The sequence below is a fragment of the Vollenhovia emeryi genome, unplaced genomic scaffold (genome assembly GCF_000949405.1).
Source record: "Vollenhovia emeryi isolate VEMERY1.0 unplaced genomic scaffold, V.emery_V1.0 DF939180.1, whole genome shotgun sequence".
In the NCBI taxonomy this organism is placed as follows: domain Eukaryota; kingdom Metazoa; phylum Arthropoda; class Insecta; order Hymenoptera; family Formicidae; genus Vollenhovia; species Vollenhovia emeryi.
In genome coordinates, this window is record NW_011967186.1 from 10851 (window position 1) to 28793 (window position 17943).

General features: G+C 38.9%; 1 protein-coding gene across 4 annotated transcripts in view; it reads right to left on the bottom strand.

Moving 5' to 3' along the window:
* The window catches only part of LOC105563054 (adenylate cyclase type 6), a 109716-nt gene continuing 91773 nt past the window's right edge, over positions 1-17943 (bottom strand). For all 4 annotated transcript variants that reach the window (XM_012014331.1, XM_012014330.1, XM_012014329.1 and 1 more), the window contains 16 exons: positions 16243-16364; positions 15221-15313; positions 12833-12979; positions 11567-11725; positions 11042-11290; positions 10461-10620; positions 9727-9824; positions 9372-9456; positions 8850-8966; positions 8068-8199; positions 7405-7643; positions 6603-6741; positions 5198-5417; positions 4598-4746; positions 3784-4116; positions 1-1849 (listed from right to left, as the gene is read on the bottom strand). In XM_012014331.1, coding sequence (XP_011869721.1) covers positions 3787-4116; positions 4598-4746; positions 5198-5417; positions 6603-6741; positions 7405-7643; positions 8068-8199; positions 8850-8966; positions 9372-9456; positions 9727-9824; positions 10461-10620; positions 11042-11290; positions 11567-11725; positions 12833-12979; positions 15221-15313; positions 16243-16364 — 2439 coding nt within the window. In that variant the 3' untranslated portion in view covers positions 1-1849; positions 3784-3786. The remainder of the gene's footprint in view (positions 1850-3783; positions 4117-4597; positions 4747-5197; positions 5418-6602; positions 6742-7404; positions 7644-8067; positions 8200-8849; positions 8967-9371; positions 9457-9726; positions 9825-10460; positions 10621-11041; positions 11291-11566; positions 11726-12832; positions 12980-15220; positions 15314-16242; positions 16365-17943) is intronic.

The following is a 17943-nucleotide window of genomic DNA, read 5'->3' on the forward strand; positions in this document are numbered from 1 at the left end:
TTTCATGTTTATTAAAATATGAAATATTAACTTTTACCGATTTTTTTTCAAGAAATAATTTTCTATTGAATTATGGGGAAATGATTGAGAATGTGTTTTGTTTTCTTAAAATATCGACTTTTATAATTACAAAGAGCAGACGAGAATATAAAATAAGACAACGATTTTTTTCACATCCTTAGAAGCGGCTACAATTCAATCGTTGAGTCTAGAATATATTAATTAACTCGCCGTGGTCCCCTTCTTGTTAACGCAAACTGTCTATACATATAAAGTTCGTTCATCCACGGTTTCGTTGTATCAGGCTTAACCTTTTTCGATTTGCTTCTGGTTAGATATATATTCATGGGAGTCTTCTCTCTTCATATTGACTAGAAAATGTCCAACTCGTTGGACACGTCGCGAGAAAAATTAGCATCGCAATTAATTCGTAATTATTAAAAATAATCAAGCTGCTATCTACAAATGACATGCTGAAAATTTCGGATCAAGAATATACTGAGTCAAAAGGTAAAATGAGATTTTCTTTTTCCGAATAATATTTGATGAAATTATAAATTATTTGTGATGCTACTTTTAATTGCTACATATGACTTGACACATTATTGGCCCGAGTTTTTTAAATTAATATTGCACATTTGTTGCGAAATGTATCTATTTCTTCGAGGATGTTGGCGTTCTTATTGTCATGAGAATAAATACGTTAGTTTCTATTTTACAAATTATTTTTGTCAAAGCACATTATCAAGTTATGAGAAGTATTTACCTATTTAAAATATTTAAAAAATCTAATTTTGGATATATTAGCGTAATATAATAAACTATAACGTAACGACATACGAAAGAATTTTTGGAAACGCGATTGAATGTAGAATTATAAGGAATTTTAGCTACCTTGTTTTATGAAATAATTGTGCGTACATTTAAGCTTATAGCATAAATTGACACTTGTTGCTACGTAATACTTCAATTAATTAGTACATCTGCTCATCCTCGAAAGAAATCGTTTACGATATTTACCGTTTCTGGCCGTCCTGTTCAAACATCGATTACCGTAAATGCAACCATCGTCTAACCCATCGTTAATTAGCATTCGAGAGAACTGAAGACTTCTAACACATAATCACATACATTGTAGGCGTTGTTCAAGAACAGCTTAAGTACGACGAATGTACAGGAGGACGAGTTGTCGCTCCGCCCTCATATTTCGCTACTATCCGGCATTTCGGTGCACATTTAACTCGAATTTGGCCAACGATTGCAATTACTAAACTTGTACAATAGTAATCTCGGTAAGTTTACATTCTCAGCGAAAGACTCGAATATATCAGTAAGAATGTTCTTTTCATATCACTTACAAAAGTAATTGCGATCAATATGCTAGTACATTTTTCTCGCTGTGTTAATCAACGTTGTTTAATTAGCGTTTCTCATGCGTTTCTGAGGCATTATGCTGTTCCAAAAATTTTCATATTCAGCATTTTCCAATTATATTTGCCATGAACTGTCAATTTTATCTGGCCGTTCAATTTAAAAGTCGGTACGTGATCAAACGAGAGATGTAATTAACGCGAAATCCGCAACGAAATGCCGGGATTATTCCTGCGAATGTCGATTATGCTTCGTTTGCCTTGAGACTTAAAACTAGTGACGCAATTATCCCGATCGTCAGCGGTCGATTTACGGACGGCACTCGACGACTCCAATTTGCGCATACGTGCCCTGGACATTATATTGCCGTTTTTGGACTTGAGTACTTGGAAAAAGTCTTAGCGCGAGAATTAATTGATACTTTCTATCGCCGATATGACGTGTCGTCCATCGCGAATTCTTGCTCGAGCATTCCCACCTGTCAACATTATCGATTCATTAATGACTTGAACGAAGCGATCCGGCAGTTATTTACTTTGTAAGACTCGTACACAAAATGGAGTAATTCAATTATGCAAGTTTGCCTGCGAAAGAACGCGTGCAGGGCTTCCACCTTTTTACGTTTTTTAACTTCAAATATTTGTACTCAACCTGAAATTAATGTTGAGTTTAGCGAAAGTTTCAATTTTCTATGGTACACTGCTCGTTAATTGAATCTTTGATTACGTTTATAAGGGAAGATCGAGTTGTTGGATTACTTAAGTATTAATTCCCCAAGAATTAATGACTTTTTACAATCCCGTCGTGACTTAAATTCGTATTACCATTCCGTAAATTGTAAAAGTGAAAAAACATCAATAGAAATATCGCGTTTTTCACAGCAAACAAAGTATTTCAATTTAGTGATAACTAAGTCAATAAAAATATTTTATTGACTTTTTCGTAAATTTTATCAGCTTTGATAGCACATTGATGTATTAAAATATACATATAGTGTTTATATAAAAAATATATAGCATTATTTAATTTGCGATGCCACTTGTATAGTTAAATTTGCAATCATCGTTTTTTTTCCAGCCTTGTAACTCGTTTAGAATGCGTTTTATTAATTTAATGAATTTATATCTGTATGCGTCATATTATGCCGACAAAATTTTTTGCTCGCTACACCTCGCGCACGAAGCGTCTCGCACGAAAGTGGAAAATTTTCGTGATAACGAGGTCTGCTTTCGCGCAATAAATGTCCGTTGTGCAACTGATTGTGCACGTGTCCTCGCCAGTATACGCGTATCTGCCTGATGCGACATGGTTGAAAGTGTTACATAACAACCCCCTAGCTACAGGGACACTTCAATTCCGTGGCAAATTGTCGCAGCTTGATGTATTGGTAGCTTTATGTTAGCAAGATACAATGCGCGATCACGGCGGGGAATACATTTTTTAACGGCTAACATAAATACAAAATAATGAATAGAAATATTTACGTAGTATCTGAAGAAAAACACATTGGAGACAATACTTGGGTTATTCATGCAGGAATTTGCTTTTCTAATATTTAGCGAAAGAGATATCGAAGTGAAAATATATTCTGGAAGGTGTGTGCAGATAGTACCGCGAATTATGCAAACATGCGTTTTAACAAATCGATTTATTGAAGCTGATGAAACATAAGGAAAAGCCAATAAAATAGTTTCACTTGTTTTTCAATCAATTGAAATACTTGGCTGTAAAGTAGTATCGATTTAAATGAAATTTTTAAGAGTAGCAATACTTTTTCAACTTTTTAATAACATAAAATTACGTAGCATGCATTAAATGGATAGTTCAGAAAGTGAATGAACGATGACATTTTTAAACTAACAATTAATGTATATGAGAGAAAGGTTGAAAGTATCGTTAAAAAAGTTACAAGGCTCGCGACGAGGTACAGTATTCGCATATTCTGGCAGCAATTTGCAGAATATTTCGGATAGATATTCGCGATCGTGTATTACTAGAGGTATGTACTTCGCCCAAGATAATAAACCCCTTCGCGTTCCTTCTCTCTTCACAAATCCAAATTTATCGCGAAATTATGCAGTCAATTGTGACGCCACAATGTAAATTGCGCCAAACATGCATCATACGAGTTCGGCAAATCAGTCGGGATTCGAATGAATATTCCGAAGTCCAACCACGAAATAACTTTCTTCTTTCGAGCTCGGCGATATTTTTCGCGTTTTTGTTATTTTTATTTCAACTAAATAATTTAATCGTGGATATTCGAATAAAGTATTTGAATGCAAAAAAATAAGATCAATTATTTGTTTATCGCTTGTCAAGATCTACGATAAGTTTCACTTAAAAAAAAGAGGAATAGATTTGGGGAAAACGTTTTTAATATTAATTGTTGAATTAATGGACAAGCAATACCAATCAGACAGCCCCGCCGCTATTGTTCACGACCGTTTTCTCCGCGGGGTCGGTGTTGTTGTTAGAATTCGTCTTGATGATATCCATTTGGTTAGACTTCGTGTTGTCCCTCGGCCCGTCCAGGAAGTAAGTTATCATACTGCCCTTCCCTTTGACTTGGATCGTTCCGCGGCACGTGAGCGGATATCCTTTAGTGACCAGAATATCGTGAACCTCCTGGGTGACTTGAATCCCGTCTAATACGCCAGTAGAATCCATCCTGGAGGCCACGTTCACGGCGTTGCCCCAGATGTCGTACTGTGGCTTCCTGGCACCGATCACGCCGGCGACCACCTGCGCAATCCACGTCGCGTATTCAGTCTTTTCTCCTTTGAAAATTCTCGACAGCTATGCCGAGATTTTCTTTCTCGCAGCCTGGGTTCGAGTGCTATGCGGACGAAATAGTAAGAATTCGATGTGCTATGAGAGAATGTCGCGGAGGAATTGTGCGTTTAACGCGGGAACATTTAAAGTTGAGTCACCTTCAGTGTTAAAACGATTAAAAATTAATACACCAAACAGTTTTCAAGATGTACCAAATAAATCTGTGCATAAAAATTTTCAGAGAAATTGGTATCAAGCGCATTCTCTGTCTTCTCAATTAATTTAAAAGTGATAGAAAATATTATTTTGCTTAAATCATTGTTGTTGCAAGTTGTCAATTTTCGAATTCTCTTTCGTGCGTTTCGTCGCTGCGTTTAACTTATGAGTCATTTACAATGGACGTAATGGTACAGCGTGCGAAAATTGCTCGCTTCACGTTCTTCAACATTACCGGTCCGATGTTGATGCCCACGCGCATACGGAAGTTATTAAAGCTGTGTTCATTGACATAGGCCAGCTGCTCGCGGATTCGTAGGGCGTAATCCGCCATAGCGACTACGTGCTTGAAATCTCGCATGTCGCAGGTGCTTTTCGTTAGGCCTGAAGCAACAGAAAGAGAGGGAGGGAGAGAGAGATAAGGGTGAACTTTGCGACGATGGCGGTGTCTCGATCGCATTGTCCTAATTTTAATGACGAGTCCGCGTTGTTAGGAAATTGTTAGGAAATTGCACGAAAAGTCAAGTAGCCGTAGGAAATTAGATCTGCCTTCGTGAAACTAAGAGAAACTCTATCGCAAGAGTTAAAACGGGGAATTTTTGACGTGAGCTTAATGCCAGACTGCATTTGGTGGCGATAACAAATAGATAAGTTAGTTACCAGCGTACGCTGGAAAGAATCAAATTCGATTAATTTCGATCGACTAGTGATTAATTGCACGCGCAGTGCCGTTCTCTTCTGAAGCAGCATAAGAGCCGATGGTACGGAAATGAGAGCAAAACGGACGAAAGGCTCGTCGAGTAGCGATACCGCCAAGACTTCGCAAGAGACATACCCGAAGCGGCCATATACGTAGCGCCCGTACTCTTGATCTTCTCGATGTACTTAAATTGCTCCTCGGCGAGTAACTCGTCGAAGTCCGCGATGATTTCGTTGAGAAGCCTGAGGCATTCCACGCCCTCGTTATTCGCCTCGAGCTCTACGTAGAACTCGGAAAAATTCGGTATCGAGGCGAACATGATGCACACAAAGTCGCATTGTTCGTGGTATAATTCCTGCGAAACAATCGACGTCATAGTTTTGGACACATCCCTGTTTAGATAGAAACCTTTGGCAAAAGATTGGAATATTTCGTGGCAATCTTGCTTTTCAGTCTTGCCACTGATAGACAGTCATTATTAATTTATATAAACAACAATTATTTCGATCATTTTAATTTTGAACTTTCGGTACGTGCAAAATTTTTTATTCTGAAAGTTTATTTTGGTCGTTTCGGCTTTTCTACGGAAATAAGTCAGGACTGAATTTCGTACAAACGGCGTTGAAATTTATACATATATATCTAGTTTCTAATTTGGTATATCAAATTTAGAATCGCTTTTGTCGCAGGACAGCACAAATTAAGCAAATAGGTGTACATATTGTTGGAATTCAGTCTGGAATCTGGAGATTGGAGGATTTAACACGTCGGTTGTCAGATGTTCTTAGTTTATGCGTACAGCTGGGGCGAAAATTTGAAGCTCTAAGGGTAATCCTTAATTGAATCGTCAAATTGCGATATTAAATATGCGCGTATCTAAGCGATCTTTATGCGGCAAGTGAGGATTGTCGTACGAAATTGTTTGGGATTAATGGTTAATATATTTGCGATTTAATTAGAGGAAGAACGGCAAAGCGAAGGGACAAATGCTTTTACGAAAATGTCGCTAGCACGTAAATTGGAAGAAAGATGAAACGCAATTAACTTTATTAAAGTGAACTTTGTATACACAGTAAGCCTCTATTCTATATACATTGTTTTCCAGTTGCAAATTGTTGTGCAATCTATAATCATGTAACCTCGTTAAGAAATGGCAGAATGTATTATGAGTGGCTTAGTCTTTGTCTTTATGTCTATTGTATCTCGAGCACTTGTCACGTATCAAGATACACAAAAATCGATCGGTAATTAGGCCAAACGTATAAACCATTGAAATATCTAAACTGTTTTATTTCACACGGAGATGTAATAGGTAACATTCGTTATATCTTATGTGTAAAGCTGGGGCGAAAATTTGAAACTCTAAGGGCAATCCTTAATTGAATCGTCAAATTGCGATATTCAAGATGCGCGTATCTAAGCGATCTTTATGCGGCAAGTGTGGATTGTCATACGAAATGGTTTAGGATGCTGTGCTTTGTGCATTCAGAAAATTGTATTTAAAAAAAATTGTTTTTCGAATTCTCTTGATGGAACTTACGTCTGAATTAACAGTGGACAGAAAATGGGCGGCCACGTGTTCCGGAAGTATATTCGCGAGCAATTTCTGGTTGTAGGCCTTCAAGTGTTCCATTTCCTCTTTCTCCTCGGTCGCTTGCAACTTCCACAGGAAATCCAATCTGTATTGGTACATAGTGCACGTCAATATTCCTCGCCTATATATCTGCCATGAAAAATATCTCAACAAATTACATTACGTTCTCGAGAGGTCTTATGAAGTATATTGATATCTGTGATTTTAGAATTTTTTATGTGTACAATGATGGACAGAATACGACACTTCTTTTTCAATGAGTTTAGGCACGCGCATCTAGATTCGGGTTTACGTTCCGAAACATTTTTTCCGAGGAAAATAAAAAGAAAAACAACCATTCTGCCCATCGCTGTGCATGCCGCGCATTTTTCAAACACAATTGTAATCAGATTTTTATGAATCTACACCCGGCGCACGTCTTTTGAGTAACATATTTGCTTCAATTAGATTTCGAAATGTCAATATATTCATAAAGTATCCAGTATAAATTTACTCGCGCACCTCTCTAGACAGACACGCGGCATCTATCTCGACTATGAAATTATTCTGCGGGAATCAGTTCATGAGATCGTCGATCCACGACATTGTTCGCTACGAGATAAAGGCCCTCGTGGGAAATTCCACGAGGGCCTCAAAGGTTTATAACGTGCAAGTTCGGGATGTATCTACGAGCTGACGTTGCGTAAGTTTCGGGGAAGGAGGAGGTGGGGGCGAAATGTTAAAGTGTAAACGCGTTCGAATGTTCGACCTGTAGGTCGCCTCTGTGTGCTGGGAGTGTGCTACTAGGCAGGCCATGAAGAAAACCACTAGTACACCCGCCAACCATCTTCCAGTGGGCTCGACGTTGTCCTCATTTAGTGCCTGGTAAATGCTGACCCCGAGATAACAAGCCACGACGATGCTCAGTACGGCTACTTTAAAGACTAGCGTTAGGATCTGATATACCGCGCAGGTTACCATCACTAGCATCACCAGAACCGGAAACAACTGCAATCAGTGATAGTTGCGGAATGTTAGTCGATTTTTCTGGTTTCGTTAAAATCGCTCTCTACGGTTACTCGTGCCAAAAGTCTCCTATTAACGTAGAATCGTGCGAGAAAAACGAATGCGCTCCCCAATTGTAGATATGTTATCATTTCTCAAATTTAATCGTTTTGATCGCTTAAAGTTTAACACGTGAATTTTGGATTATAATATTTCATTATAGGATTATGAGTTCGTTAGACTTGCACAGTGTTTTTTTCCCCGTCAGTTAGGGGATCGCAAGTGTAACCTCTTCTTTCGAAGTACTTCTAATTTCTTTCCTTATTATCCGCGTGCCTTTCGCGACTTCGCGGACTCGAGCGAAGGCTCATTTAATAACCAAATGTCTTTCTATTCGATGCCGATGCCACGTTTATATTTAACTTACGTCGCAGAAAAGAATATAATCACAGATGCCGGTACTCTTTGTTGGTACTTTCATTACGCTGGGATTCCCTCTCAGCCGCTCGTCGGTGGACGTGTTATTGTTGTCGCAAGCCTCACTTCCGGTCAGCGTAATCTGTAGCGAGAAAAAAAATGACACGGACCGGCCATTATTTTACGCAGAACGTCTCGATCGCTTGTGCAGTAAATGCACAATCTGTCGATGTTCTTTCCGCATGTGATTCTATCGCGAATGTTCGCGGCAACTATTATTCCGCGGCATATATGATTAATCGCAGTCTCGACGCTCGCGTTCGATTTATCGCCAAAAGTTTTAGTGTCGCAGGCTCTGATTTATGCGCTATAGTTTTGACATAACGAGTTTACCGAAGCAAACACCGAGATGTTGAATTTAAAAAATGAAACTGGGAGAGAGAGAGAGGGAGGGAAAAGCATATGCCGAAAGCTCGGCGAAGTTACGAATAAATCATTTGTTCAATATTACGCGTGATTAATGTCTCATAAGGCTAATGGATCTTATATTTCTTGGTTTCCTGAATATTAAAATTTTCACATTATTGAACTTGTTCGAACGTTAAACATTTGTCCACGTGAATATTTCCGAGGTTTCGAAGTTCGTGCTATTGCAATAATCGTAAAAATAAGGTGACGCGAATATTTTTTTTATATTCGGAATGTCGTTCTATCGCTGCCAAGGAATGTTTAGGTGGCGAAATTTGACGTGAAACGTGAAAACAACAGCCGCATGAAATTTCGATTACTTACCAGCGGTGATAATACCGTGATGAACGTGAGAAACACGACGATAGACGCGATACTCTGCGCGATGATGCGATTCTCGAAGATCTGTAACGCCATGCTTCTCACCCATTCTGGCACCCTCTGCAACACCCGCAACGATTATCCGCTTTTCTCTCGGCTAATTAAACCGGATAAATAAAGGACATGATCCGCGGGATCATCGGGAGATTAGTGGGCGCGCTGCGACCAGGATCGCTGTGGTTTCGGCAGTGACCTGGAAGCTTGCCACTTGGTCAGGGTCAAAAGGAAGTGGCACTCTTCCAAAGAGTTTTGCCATCGATCCGACGTCATACGTGACATATCGCGCGATTTATATAAACCGCAATTATACACACGGACGTATATCTTCACATGATAGCCGCGAGGAAGGAAGCAATTGCGAGTGTGTAGCTTAGCGTTTCCGGGGGGAAACTTGTACGTGCATTCGAAAGAATATGTTGCCGGTAAATACAAGGTATATACCCGGAGACACTTGTAAGCTCTTACCTCGTTCTTTTCCGCCAATAAAATGCCATTGACCAGGGCTATCACCAGTATGCTAATCGCCGTGCAGATGTAGAAGTATATGCTCCTACGGGGACAAAGGAGATATTTTTAACGCGATTTTTCACGAGATTCTTCTTGCCAAACATTTTTCAACCGTCGTCGTCAGATTTATGTCGCCTTACGTTAACTTATCGAACGATTTTCGCAAAAGTGTCTATAAATATTGGAACGGAGAACAATTCGACGTTAGTAAAGTACGAGTAGACTCTACACATCGGGTCTCGAGAGTGTAGTAAAAGAAAGATATCGCTACCGAACTATATAGAAGGTAGGATTTATCGGCACGTGTATTTACCCGGCGAGGGTGATGGCTATTGCGACCACAACGACCATGTAGACGAAACCGGAGCACACAAAATAAGCCGAGAGCATCCTGTCCCTCTCGCGCGAGTACTGCAACAGGTTATTAAAACAATATCACGCATTGCTTTCGACGTTTCAGTATACGAGCTGTGTTTACTGCGAGCGGACGCGCTTTTAATCATCGGTTATCGCGGGCAATTTCGTTGCCGACTTCTTCTCGCAAGAGAAACTGCAGAATTCCGTTAAATCGATTACGACGCGCAATTCAATCACGCGGAATCCGAATAATCCAAATACACGCTTAGCGAATTAACCGAAATTAAATTTAAACGACCTTCTATTAACGTGAATTACCGCATCGATTGGTAGGTCGTGCTCGATTGTATACGAGGACAGTTCAATACGCAATTACAACTCGCGTTTCACCTCTAATATTATTTCTGTTTGAATTAATTACATTTCTGAATAAAATCGGAAATCACAAAATTTTTTTTGTAAATGCAACTTTTAAGGTATTCCATAAAAATAGAATTTTTTAGTGAACGCAATTGCGTTAATTAACGAGTCAAGTTACAGTTTCATATTGAGTTTTATTTTATCGAATAAAGTTATTAGATAAAACCGTAAAAAGAAAACGGTAAACATTCTATAACAAGTTGAATATATTACGATAATCGATATCCATTTTGATTCGGAGAACATTATGCGTCTTGGAATATAATTTACCTTTTCTTCAACATCTGGTCTTTGAAATGTCAATATAAACGGCGTACAATGCTCCGCTCTCAATCGATCTATGCTTCTAGCATCGATCGCTCTCATCAAGTATTCGTTCACTTCATCTTCGGGATCCTTATCGCACTCAATGGTTTCACCGAAGCCTAATCTGTTGAAACGTACGCAACAAGTATTATTCGAGTATAAAACGCTATCGTAAAGCTTACTCGATGGCGCATTTATTCATCGTGTAATTCCATCGTAACATCTGTTACGGATTAGCACGTTACTTTATCTATTCTCTACTACGATATAGGTACAATTTTTTATTTTACTCATCGCGTCACTTATTTTTTAAGGACGAACAATGTGAATTTATTTTACAGCTGCCTGTGCGAAATCGGACAATATTTACGATGTAAAAATGTAATAATTATGATTGCTTTCTAATTGAGACGGAATTAGGTAGCGTTTGACTGTCTCGTAAAGGCAATTTTGGAAATTATTTAGGCGATAAAACTGTAGTATTACGTGGCATTGTAATGTCAAGGGTTAGGAAATTAAGCAGAAATAACAGAGGAGCTCCTTACTTAGTGTGTTTTCCATGTTGCGAACCGTGGCCCATAACTCTCATCTCTTTGGACACATTACCATTCGCCGGGAAGGTTTTTCGCATCCCAGAACTAGTTATGTTATCCTTAAATGTGTCTCCCGGGACAATCAAGTAGGTTCTGATGTTATGGTCCTTTAAGTACGCGTTCCTCTCACCCCCGCGGCCTTCCTCGACTTCATAATACCCGCCCAAGCAATCCAGAGTCTCTTTTGTGATGTGCACACGCCTGCGAAACACCATACCTTCTGTTAAATATTAACTTCGTCGGCATGTAACGACCCGATATTAAGAAAACTGCCTTTCGAAAAGCATATGTTTGCGATACGGTTTTACGTAAAGTTTTACGCACAAAGGACCGAAAGGTCCTTACACAAATCGAAGTAAAGTGCGCAGAAGTTGTGCGGGATGTACCGACGTAATTTATACCGTCCGCCAATCGAGGCTAAGTTGAAGAGGGCAAGTCAGTCGAGGACTGACAAACCTCGAGCAAAATTGTACTCACCCGGGTATGCCTCCGCTCTCCATGTAATTGGCTAGGGTCACGTCGTTGCTCCAAACATCAAACTGCCATTTTCTCAGACCGAGAACCCCGCAGTGAACCCGGCCCGTATGGATACCGACTCTCATATTCACGTTCACGGCCATTACTTCGCGAACCAATCTAGGGAGATACGGACGCGAGAATTTATTGTTTCCCCCGTCATTAGGCGTAGATGGATAACTATCGTCCGAGTTTGTGACAACGAGAACAAACTTTCTCGCCATCAAGTGATTATTTCAGTGTCCGATGCCTCGGAGCGTCGGAGAAGTTTCCGAGTATTTTTGTTATTAACGAAAGAAGAAAGGAACACTTGTGTGTAAATGTTGATTTTTGCGACAAAGTCGCCCATTCGAGCTGGTCCTCGATTACAATGACTGGCTCATCAATCTTTTTCTTACGTGCATGGCTTCCCAAACGCGTTTCGTACAATTTCTTGACTTACTTTAACGTTTTGCATGCAGCAAGCTATTGTATCTCGATCGCGAATGAAGCAGCGGCCAGCTCGATTAAAAGAGACTTATGGCGAAGGTTTAACGCAAGATTATCAAATTGAAATTTAAACTCGTACGCTCGTAAGAAATTCGTCTGCATGCAGCGACCTGTGTGGGTACCGGGGACCTTTCATAACGATGCGAATCGACCTCAATCGCACGTATATCGCACTCTCCGAGGAAATCTCCTCTTTGATGATGAAACGCGTTTTATGAAAACACGAAACGAACCAAACATGGGATATGTAGCGCGCAGATACAGCTTCGCCGGAAGTTCTGTGGTCGTCTCATAGATCTAAGCGAAAACATCTTTATTGGTCAGATGTTGCTTTGATCTACCTACCTAGTTTGTGACCTTCTTACTCCTTTCTTATTCTCTTTGTATCTATTTATTTATCTCCTCTTCTCGGCGGCTTTTGAGATTTTATCTTTAACTATTTCTGTCTTGTGTTCCCTTCGTTCGCTATCAAGCGAAGATAAGGAGTATTACGTAGATCTTTGATGTTGTTGATAGAACACGTGACAGATTTATTCTGCTATTTTGCAATTAAATTTATTCGCGTTCTAAATCAGGACGCGGTTATCGATTACACTTTATCTATTTATGTATGTATGGTATATTGATCTTAAATACGGCGTGTAATGGAGAAAATATCATATTGTTCTTTGACAAAAAGATTATAATGAAAGCTTGACGAAACTATTGCGCGAGAGGCGAAGGGATGTATAGACTTACGTTATTGCATCGATCATGTCCAATCCCATTTCTACGCAACAGTGAGCGTGATCGGGCCGTGGCTCCGGAAGTCCGGAAACGCAATAGTAACAGTCTCCGAGGAGCTTTATCCTGAGGCAGTGGTGCTCAGCGGCTAGCCTGTCGAACCTGCGGGAAATTTCCGAGAATTCAATACGTAACAATTTACAATATCAAGGAAATTTAACTGTTGAGCGTGGGCATCTCTACCTCAGAGAAATCGGAAAGGAGCGCTTTACGTGGAAATATTATGTAGATCTCCGGCTTTTGCCAGTCAAACCAACTTCTACGTTTCATAACAACGCGTATAGAAATACTCGTTACCTTTTCCCACGTAACCCCACACTTGGCGAAACTTTTGTAATATTTTCCTGTGCCTAGGCACGCAATATTAACTTTTTCACCTTTGTCGCATTTTTCTTGTCGACTTTTTTCATTACATTCTTTTTTGTTATTGAATCTCTAACAAAATTTCTAATGCTATCGTCACCTCGCGTTATCTTTCTTCACGTAATCTTCACGTAACATCGACACCGAATAGAATTATATGGGATAAATACGGTGCGCGCGTTAAATTAATTTGTAATGACAGAGAGATGACGCGTTAACAAAAGTAAGGACACTAATAAACCGGGGGATAATCGGTTTATTCAGATTAGATATTCAGCAACGTCGTTCCGCGTCGCGCATATTATACGAAATTAATTCAGGGCGCCAAGAGAGAGAAGGGCGATATTAATATTTCACGCGTGCACCAAATCCACATAACGCATAGTGTATATTATGTTAATCTAGTTTAGTATGATACGCAGAAAATAACAGTCCCCGACGGAGTTACGTATACGCAACTCAAATGGTAATTAAATCAATTATTGACGCATTACCACCAAGTCTTTGAGATAATAGAGTTCCGCCACTTTAATATTAACATTGAAATATAACCGTATTACGCAACATCTATCCACTTATGCGCCATATAAAATGCATAAAAGACCGTGTGTGTTTGGCAAATACACTTTGCATAAAGAATGCCCGATGATTAGTTTGTTAATTCGATCTGCTTAATATCCAATGGATATACATGTATGTCCAATGTAATTTTTGAATGAAGCCGGTTCGCAGAAATGTCATCTCATATTTTTCATGAAGATTCGACGTTGTTTACACATTGATCATTTGTCACTCCCTATTTTCCGTCCCGAACATTTTTTTTGAAGGGGCTTTTCTGTCTTCTCCCATGGGGCTGAAAGCGTTTCATTCGCAGACTACTGGAAAGTGATCTCTGCTGTACTGATACATAAAAGCGGACATCATCGTGTGGAATGAAAGCGGTCTTTATGACCTCTTAGCAAATCCCTCCTGGTAGTAGGATAAGTACACCCTATTGACCCGAAAAGTCACTGGGGACGCAAAATCCATAGCTATCGAAAGACTCTGAGCACTTGTAGGACATAAGGAATACGATCGAGGGAAGCTTTAAGAGCGAAGAGAGACACTCTTGATACAAATGCAGCATTTGATAATATATTTATTAGAAAGTGCAGCTTAATGAATGCAAACCTTGATTCAACGCACGGAATATAATTTTATGAATATAATTTTTCCGCGAATTTAAAAAATTATATTATTGAAATCTTGTAGGTCCTTTCTGTAAGAAAACATAATGACAGATTTTCGATAATATTAATTTAATATTAAAATTAACTCATGGCTTGTGAAATACAAGCACATTCCGATGTCAAATTGATTTTTGACAATCTCTCCGTGAAATTTCAAAAAGAATTCGCTGATATACAAAAGATTTTGTTGGAGGAACAAGAGTGTTTACAAGACTTAAGAGATCAGAGACAATAGAGTTGGGGGAAGGAAACGAAAAGAAATTGATTTTTCGATCGAATCGAATGGGTGGAAATACACATCGTGGATATAGTAATCGGCTACGATTCTTCTAAACATTTTCTGACTAGTAAATAAAAATAGAAAAAAATTTCAGTGTGCGCATGATTGCAAGTAGAATCGCTCGGCGATTTTCTTAAGATTTATTGACCGTGCTTAAGTAGCATTTTCCTGACTCTCTCAGTAGTAAATTCCCAAAAGTTATAATAATGGCATTTTATTTTTGAAAATACTAACTTAATAGCCGTATTTCTTTCGGAGAAATTTGCGATTAGCGAGAAGTTAATTGAGAATTTGTTGAGAAAAGCACAAAATGATGTACAGAGTTTTTATATTATGATATAATTTTTTATATTTTATTATCTTTATTAAAATCATCAACGACGCTGACAATTTGATTAAGAACTGTTTATTCTAATACGCGTTCTGTTATATCGCACATTGTTTATTACATTCTATTATTATATTTCTTACCGTGCAAAAAGTTCGTTGAGCAATCTGACGAGCTCTTCGGCAGTGCATTGATCGGAGAGCGAGGTAAATCCACAGATATCGGCGAACAAAATGCTGAAATATTTGGTAATAATAAAATTAGTTATTTTAGGTGAATTAATTTGAAAATTAATTTCCCCGGCTACGGTCTCTGAGTAGGTACTTTTGTAGAGTTTCGTAATTACTTTAACATCAACACAGGCCTCGAATTAGCCACGGGCAAGTCGCGAGTCATACATTTTCGAAAGGGGAAACTAGAAATGGAAAAATTGTCGCAAGTTCGCGGAAACTCCGTCAAGTTAAATGAACATGGCATTTGCTCTTTGCGAATTCGCCGATTAAGTTAGATTGACCTGAGCTCGGTGAGACGTCTGATACGAGAGATTGGTTGTAACATCTCAACCCACTTCAAACCAATCTAGAATTCTCTCTATGCAGCCACGTGTGCTTATCATGTTGCGTGCACAGCACCGTGATAAATCGTCAAGTTTTGAAGCATCTGGCGTGAGTGCATTTCAGGACGATCATGCATATCATCTCATACATACTGCATAATGTGCTCACGATAGTGTAATTATTTGTAATAATCCCGGTGACGTTACAATATCGATGATAAACTATGCCAAACTACATTCCTCTGATTTGTCAATAATTTCCAGCGAACTGCGTTTGACTAAACGTAGCGTGTATTTTACGAAGAGTTTAAAATCCGAAAACGTGCAGATTTTATGACGGGGCAAAAAGTCTGCCGTTTATGCCGCAAGCAAGGATTACAAAGTTTAACTTGCCGCGAATTTCAGTTCAAGTAGCGGGCATGCATAGAGAGCGTAAAGTATAAAATAGTTATGTAAATTCCTTTGAGCTTAGTAACAAAGCAAAACTGGGTCTCATTTGCAAAATGTCAACGTGACATTATCGAAGTGACACCTCGATTCTTTTTAAGGTGCGCGCCTTAAGTGGCTGATATTCGTTCGCGGACCATCGCATCAGCGCGCAGCGCGTACCTGACGTTCTCATGTCTTTGAATATAAATTTTGTGAAACATCGTGTCCTTCGGCTTTCCCGCTATATCGGCTTTCATCTCCATGGCGACGTGCCTTGGTAATACGCTGAGCAAAAGCCTCTCCTGAAAAATAAGTTATAATTAACTTTAGGATATCTACACGTGTCTAAATTTCAAAAACTATAAATCTAAATAAATAATCATCTAAATCAAAATAGAGATAATAAAGTACGTATAACAGCTGTAATAAAAATTAAATTCAGAAGTAGAAATTAAATTATAACACAATAAATTATTATTATATTACGATTTATAGGCGTGAGTACATCTGTGAGACGTATAATATAACTGCGAAAGTTGGTGAAATTCCAGATGTTCTATATAATAATTAAAATGTAATTTTCTTCATCTAATTTTACTCCTATAAAATAATGTCGTTAATTACGTTACGGTTCATATTCTTCTCTCGCGAGGTTGTCATAAATAACATAATTAAAAGTAATTAAATATTTTCTTAGATTTATTGTTCTACCAAACGAATTCTTATGTATACATATAGTAACGGATTAATAGCAGCCATTATTAAATTAGTCTGTCAGAATAGATCTTCTAATGTCCTCTTGAGGGATCTGGAGGATCGTAATGGATGAGCAAGCTTGGGGGACACGCGGGTTAATATAGACGTAAGAGCTAAAGTGCGTTATTCAATAACTACTATGTGCTATTAATCCAGAATGCACGTGCACACTTGTTACATAAGTATACTTCATCCTTGCATTCATATGATCGAAACCTCCCCTAAGTTGATAATCGCAGATTCTCTGAATGATTTCGAAGCAATATCTGTCACGATGCTCCGATACATTTTTGGAATTGCAAGCGATCGAAAGTAAAAAGAATTTTTACACACACTCGCGTCGCATTTGAATAATAATAATAAAATCTAATTATTTAGACTCCGGTGGATTCTACGTTTTTCTGAAATCTTTAATCTTCTCCGCTTAGTCGCGACAAATTTTCTAGCTCAGCCACGACATTATTTCGTGGTAAATATTTTTTTTTAATATTTCTGCGGTATTTTCTTTTGTACTCGACGTCTTGAGATTTTCGATCTCGAAATCTGGCGTCAAGTATCGCGGAAAGCGGCACATTGCACGAGCTCACGGATGTTCCCACGATTGTCGATTGGAAACCTTCCCGGTATCGTAAGCTAAAGCGGGAAGAGTCAGCCTTCCAATAGCCAGTAATCTTTTCTATTCCGCGGGGGATCATGTACATCGAACTGACACGGCCTCGGTTAACACAGACGGGCGAGAAATATACAACGAGCGGCGTACATTGTTTGAAACGTAGAACTCGTCAACATCGTGGGAACCTCTCAAGTGCAGGCAAAGTCGACGACGCATTCGACAACTTCGCGTTGATGGTCGATACGCGCGGACGTAGTTGTTGTGTGCGCTTTTAGAATCTCCACTGCATCGCGATGTGTAAATCCACGTGCAATATAGACACGTCGCGGTTCGATTTCGATTCTATAAAGCGTCACAATTATTTTTAACTGACTGCTACACGTGGACTGCTACGCGTTTATGTTGCCGACGATGTTTTAGCAATTAAACATTAAATACGTAAATAAGAGATAATTTTAACCTTGTTATCTTTTGTTTATAAGTAGAGATTATTCAATGAATTATATTTCGAC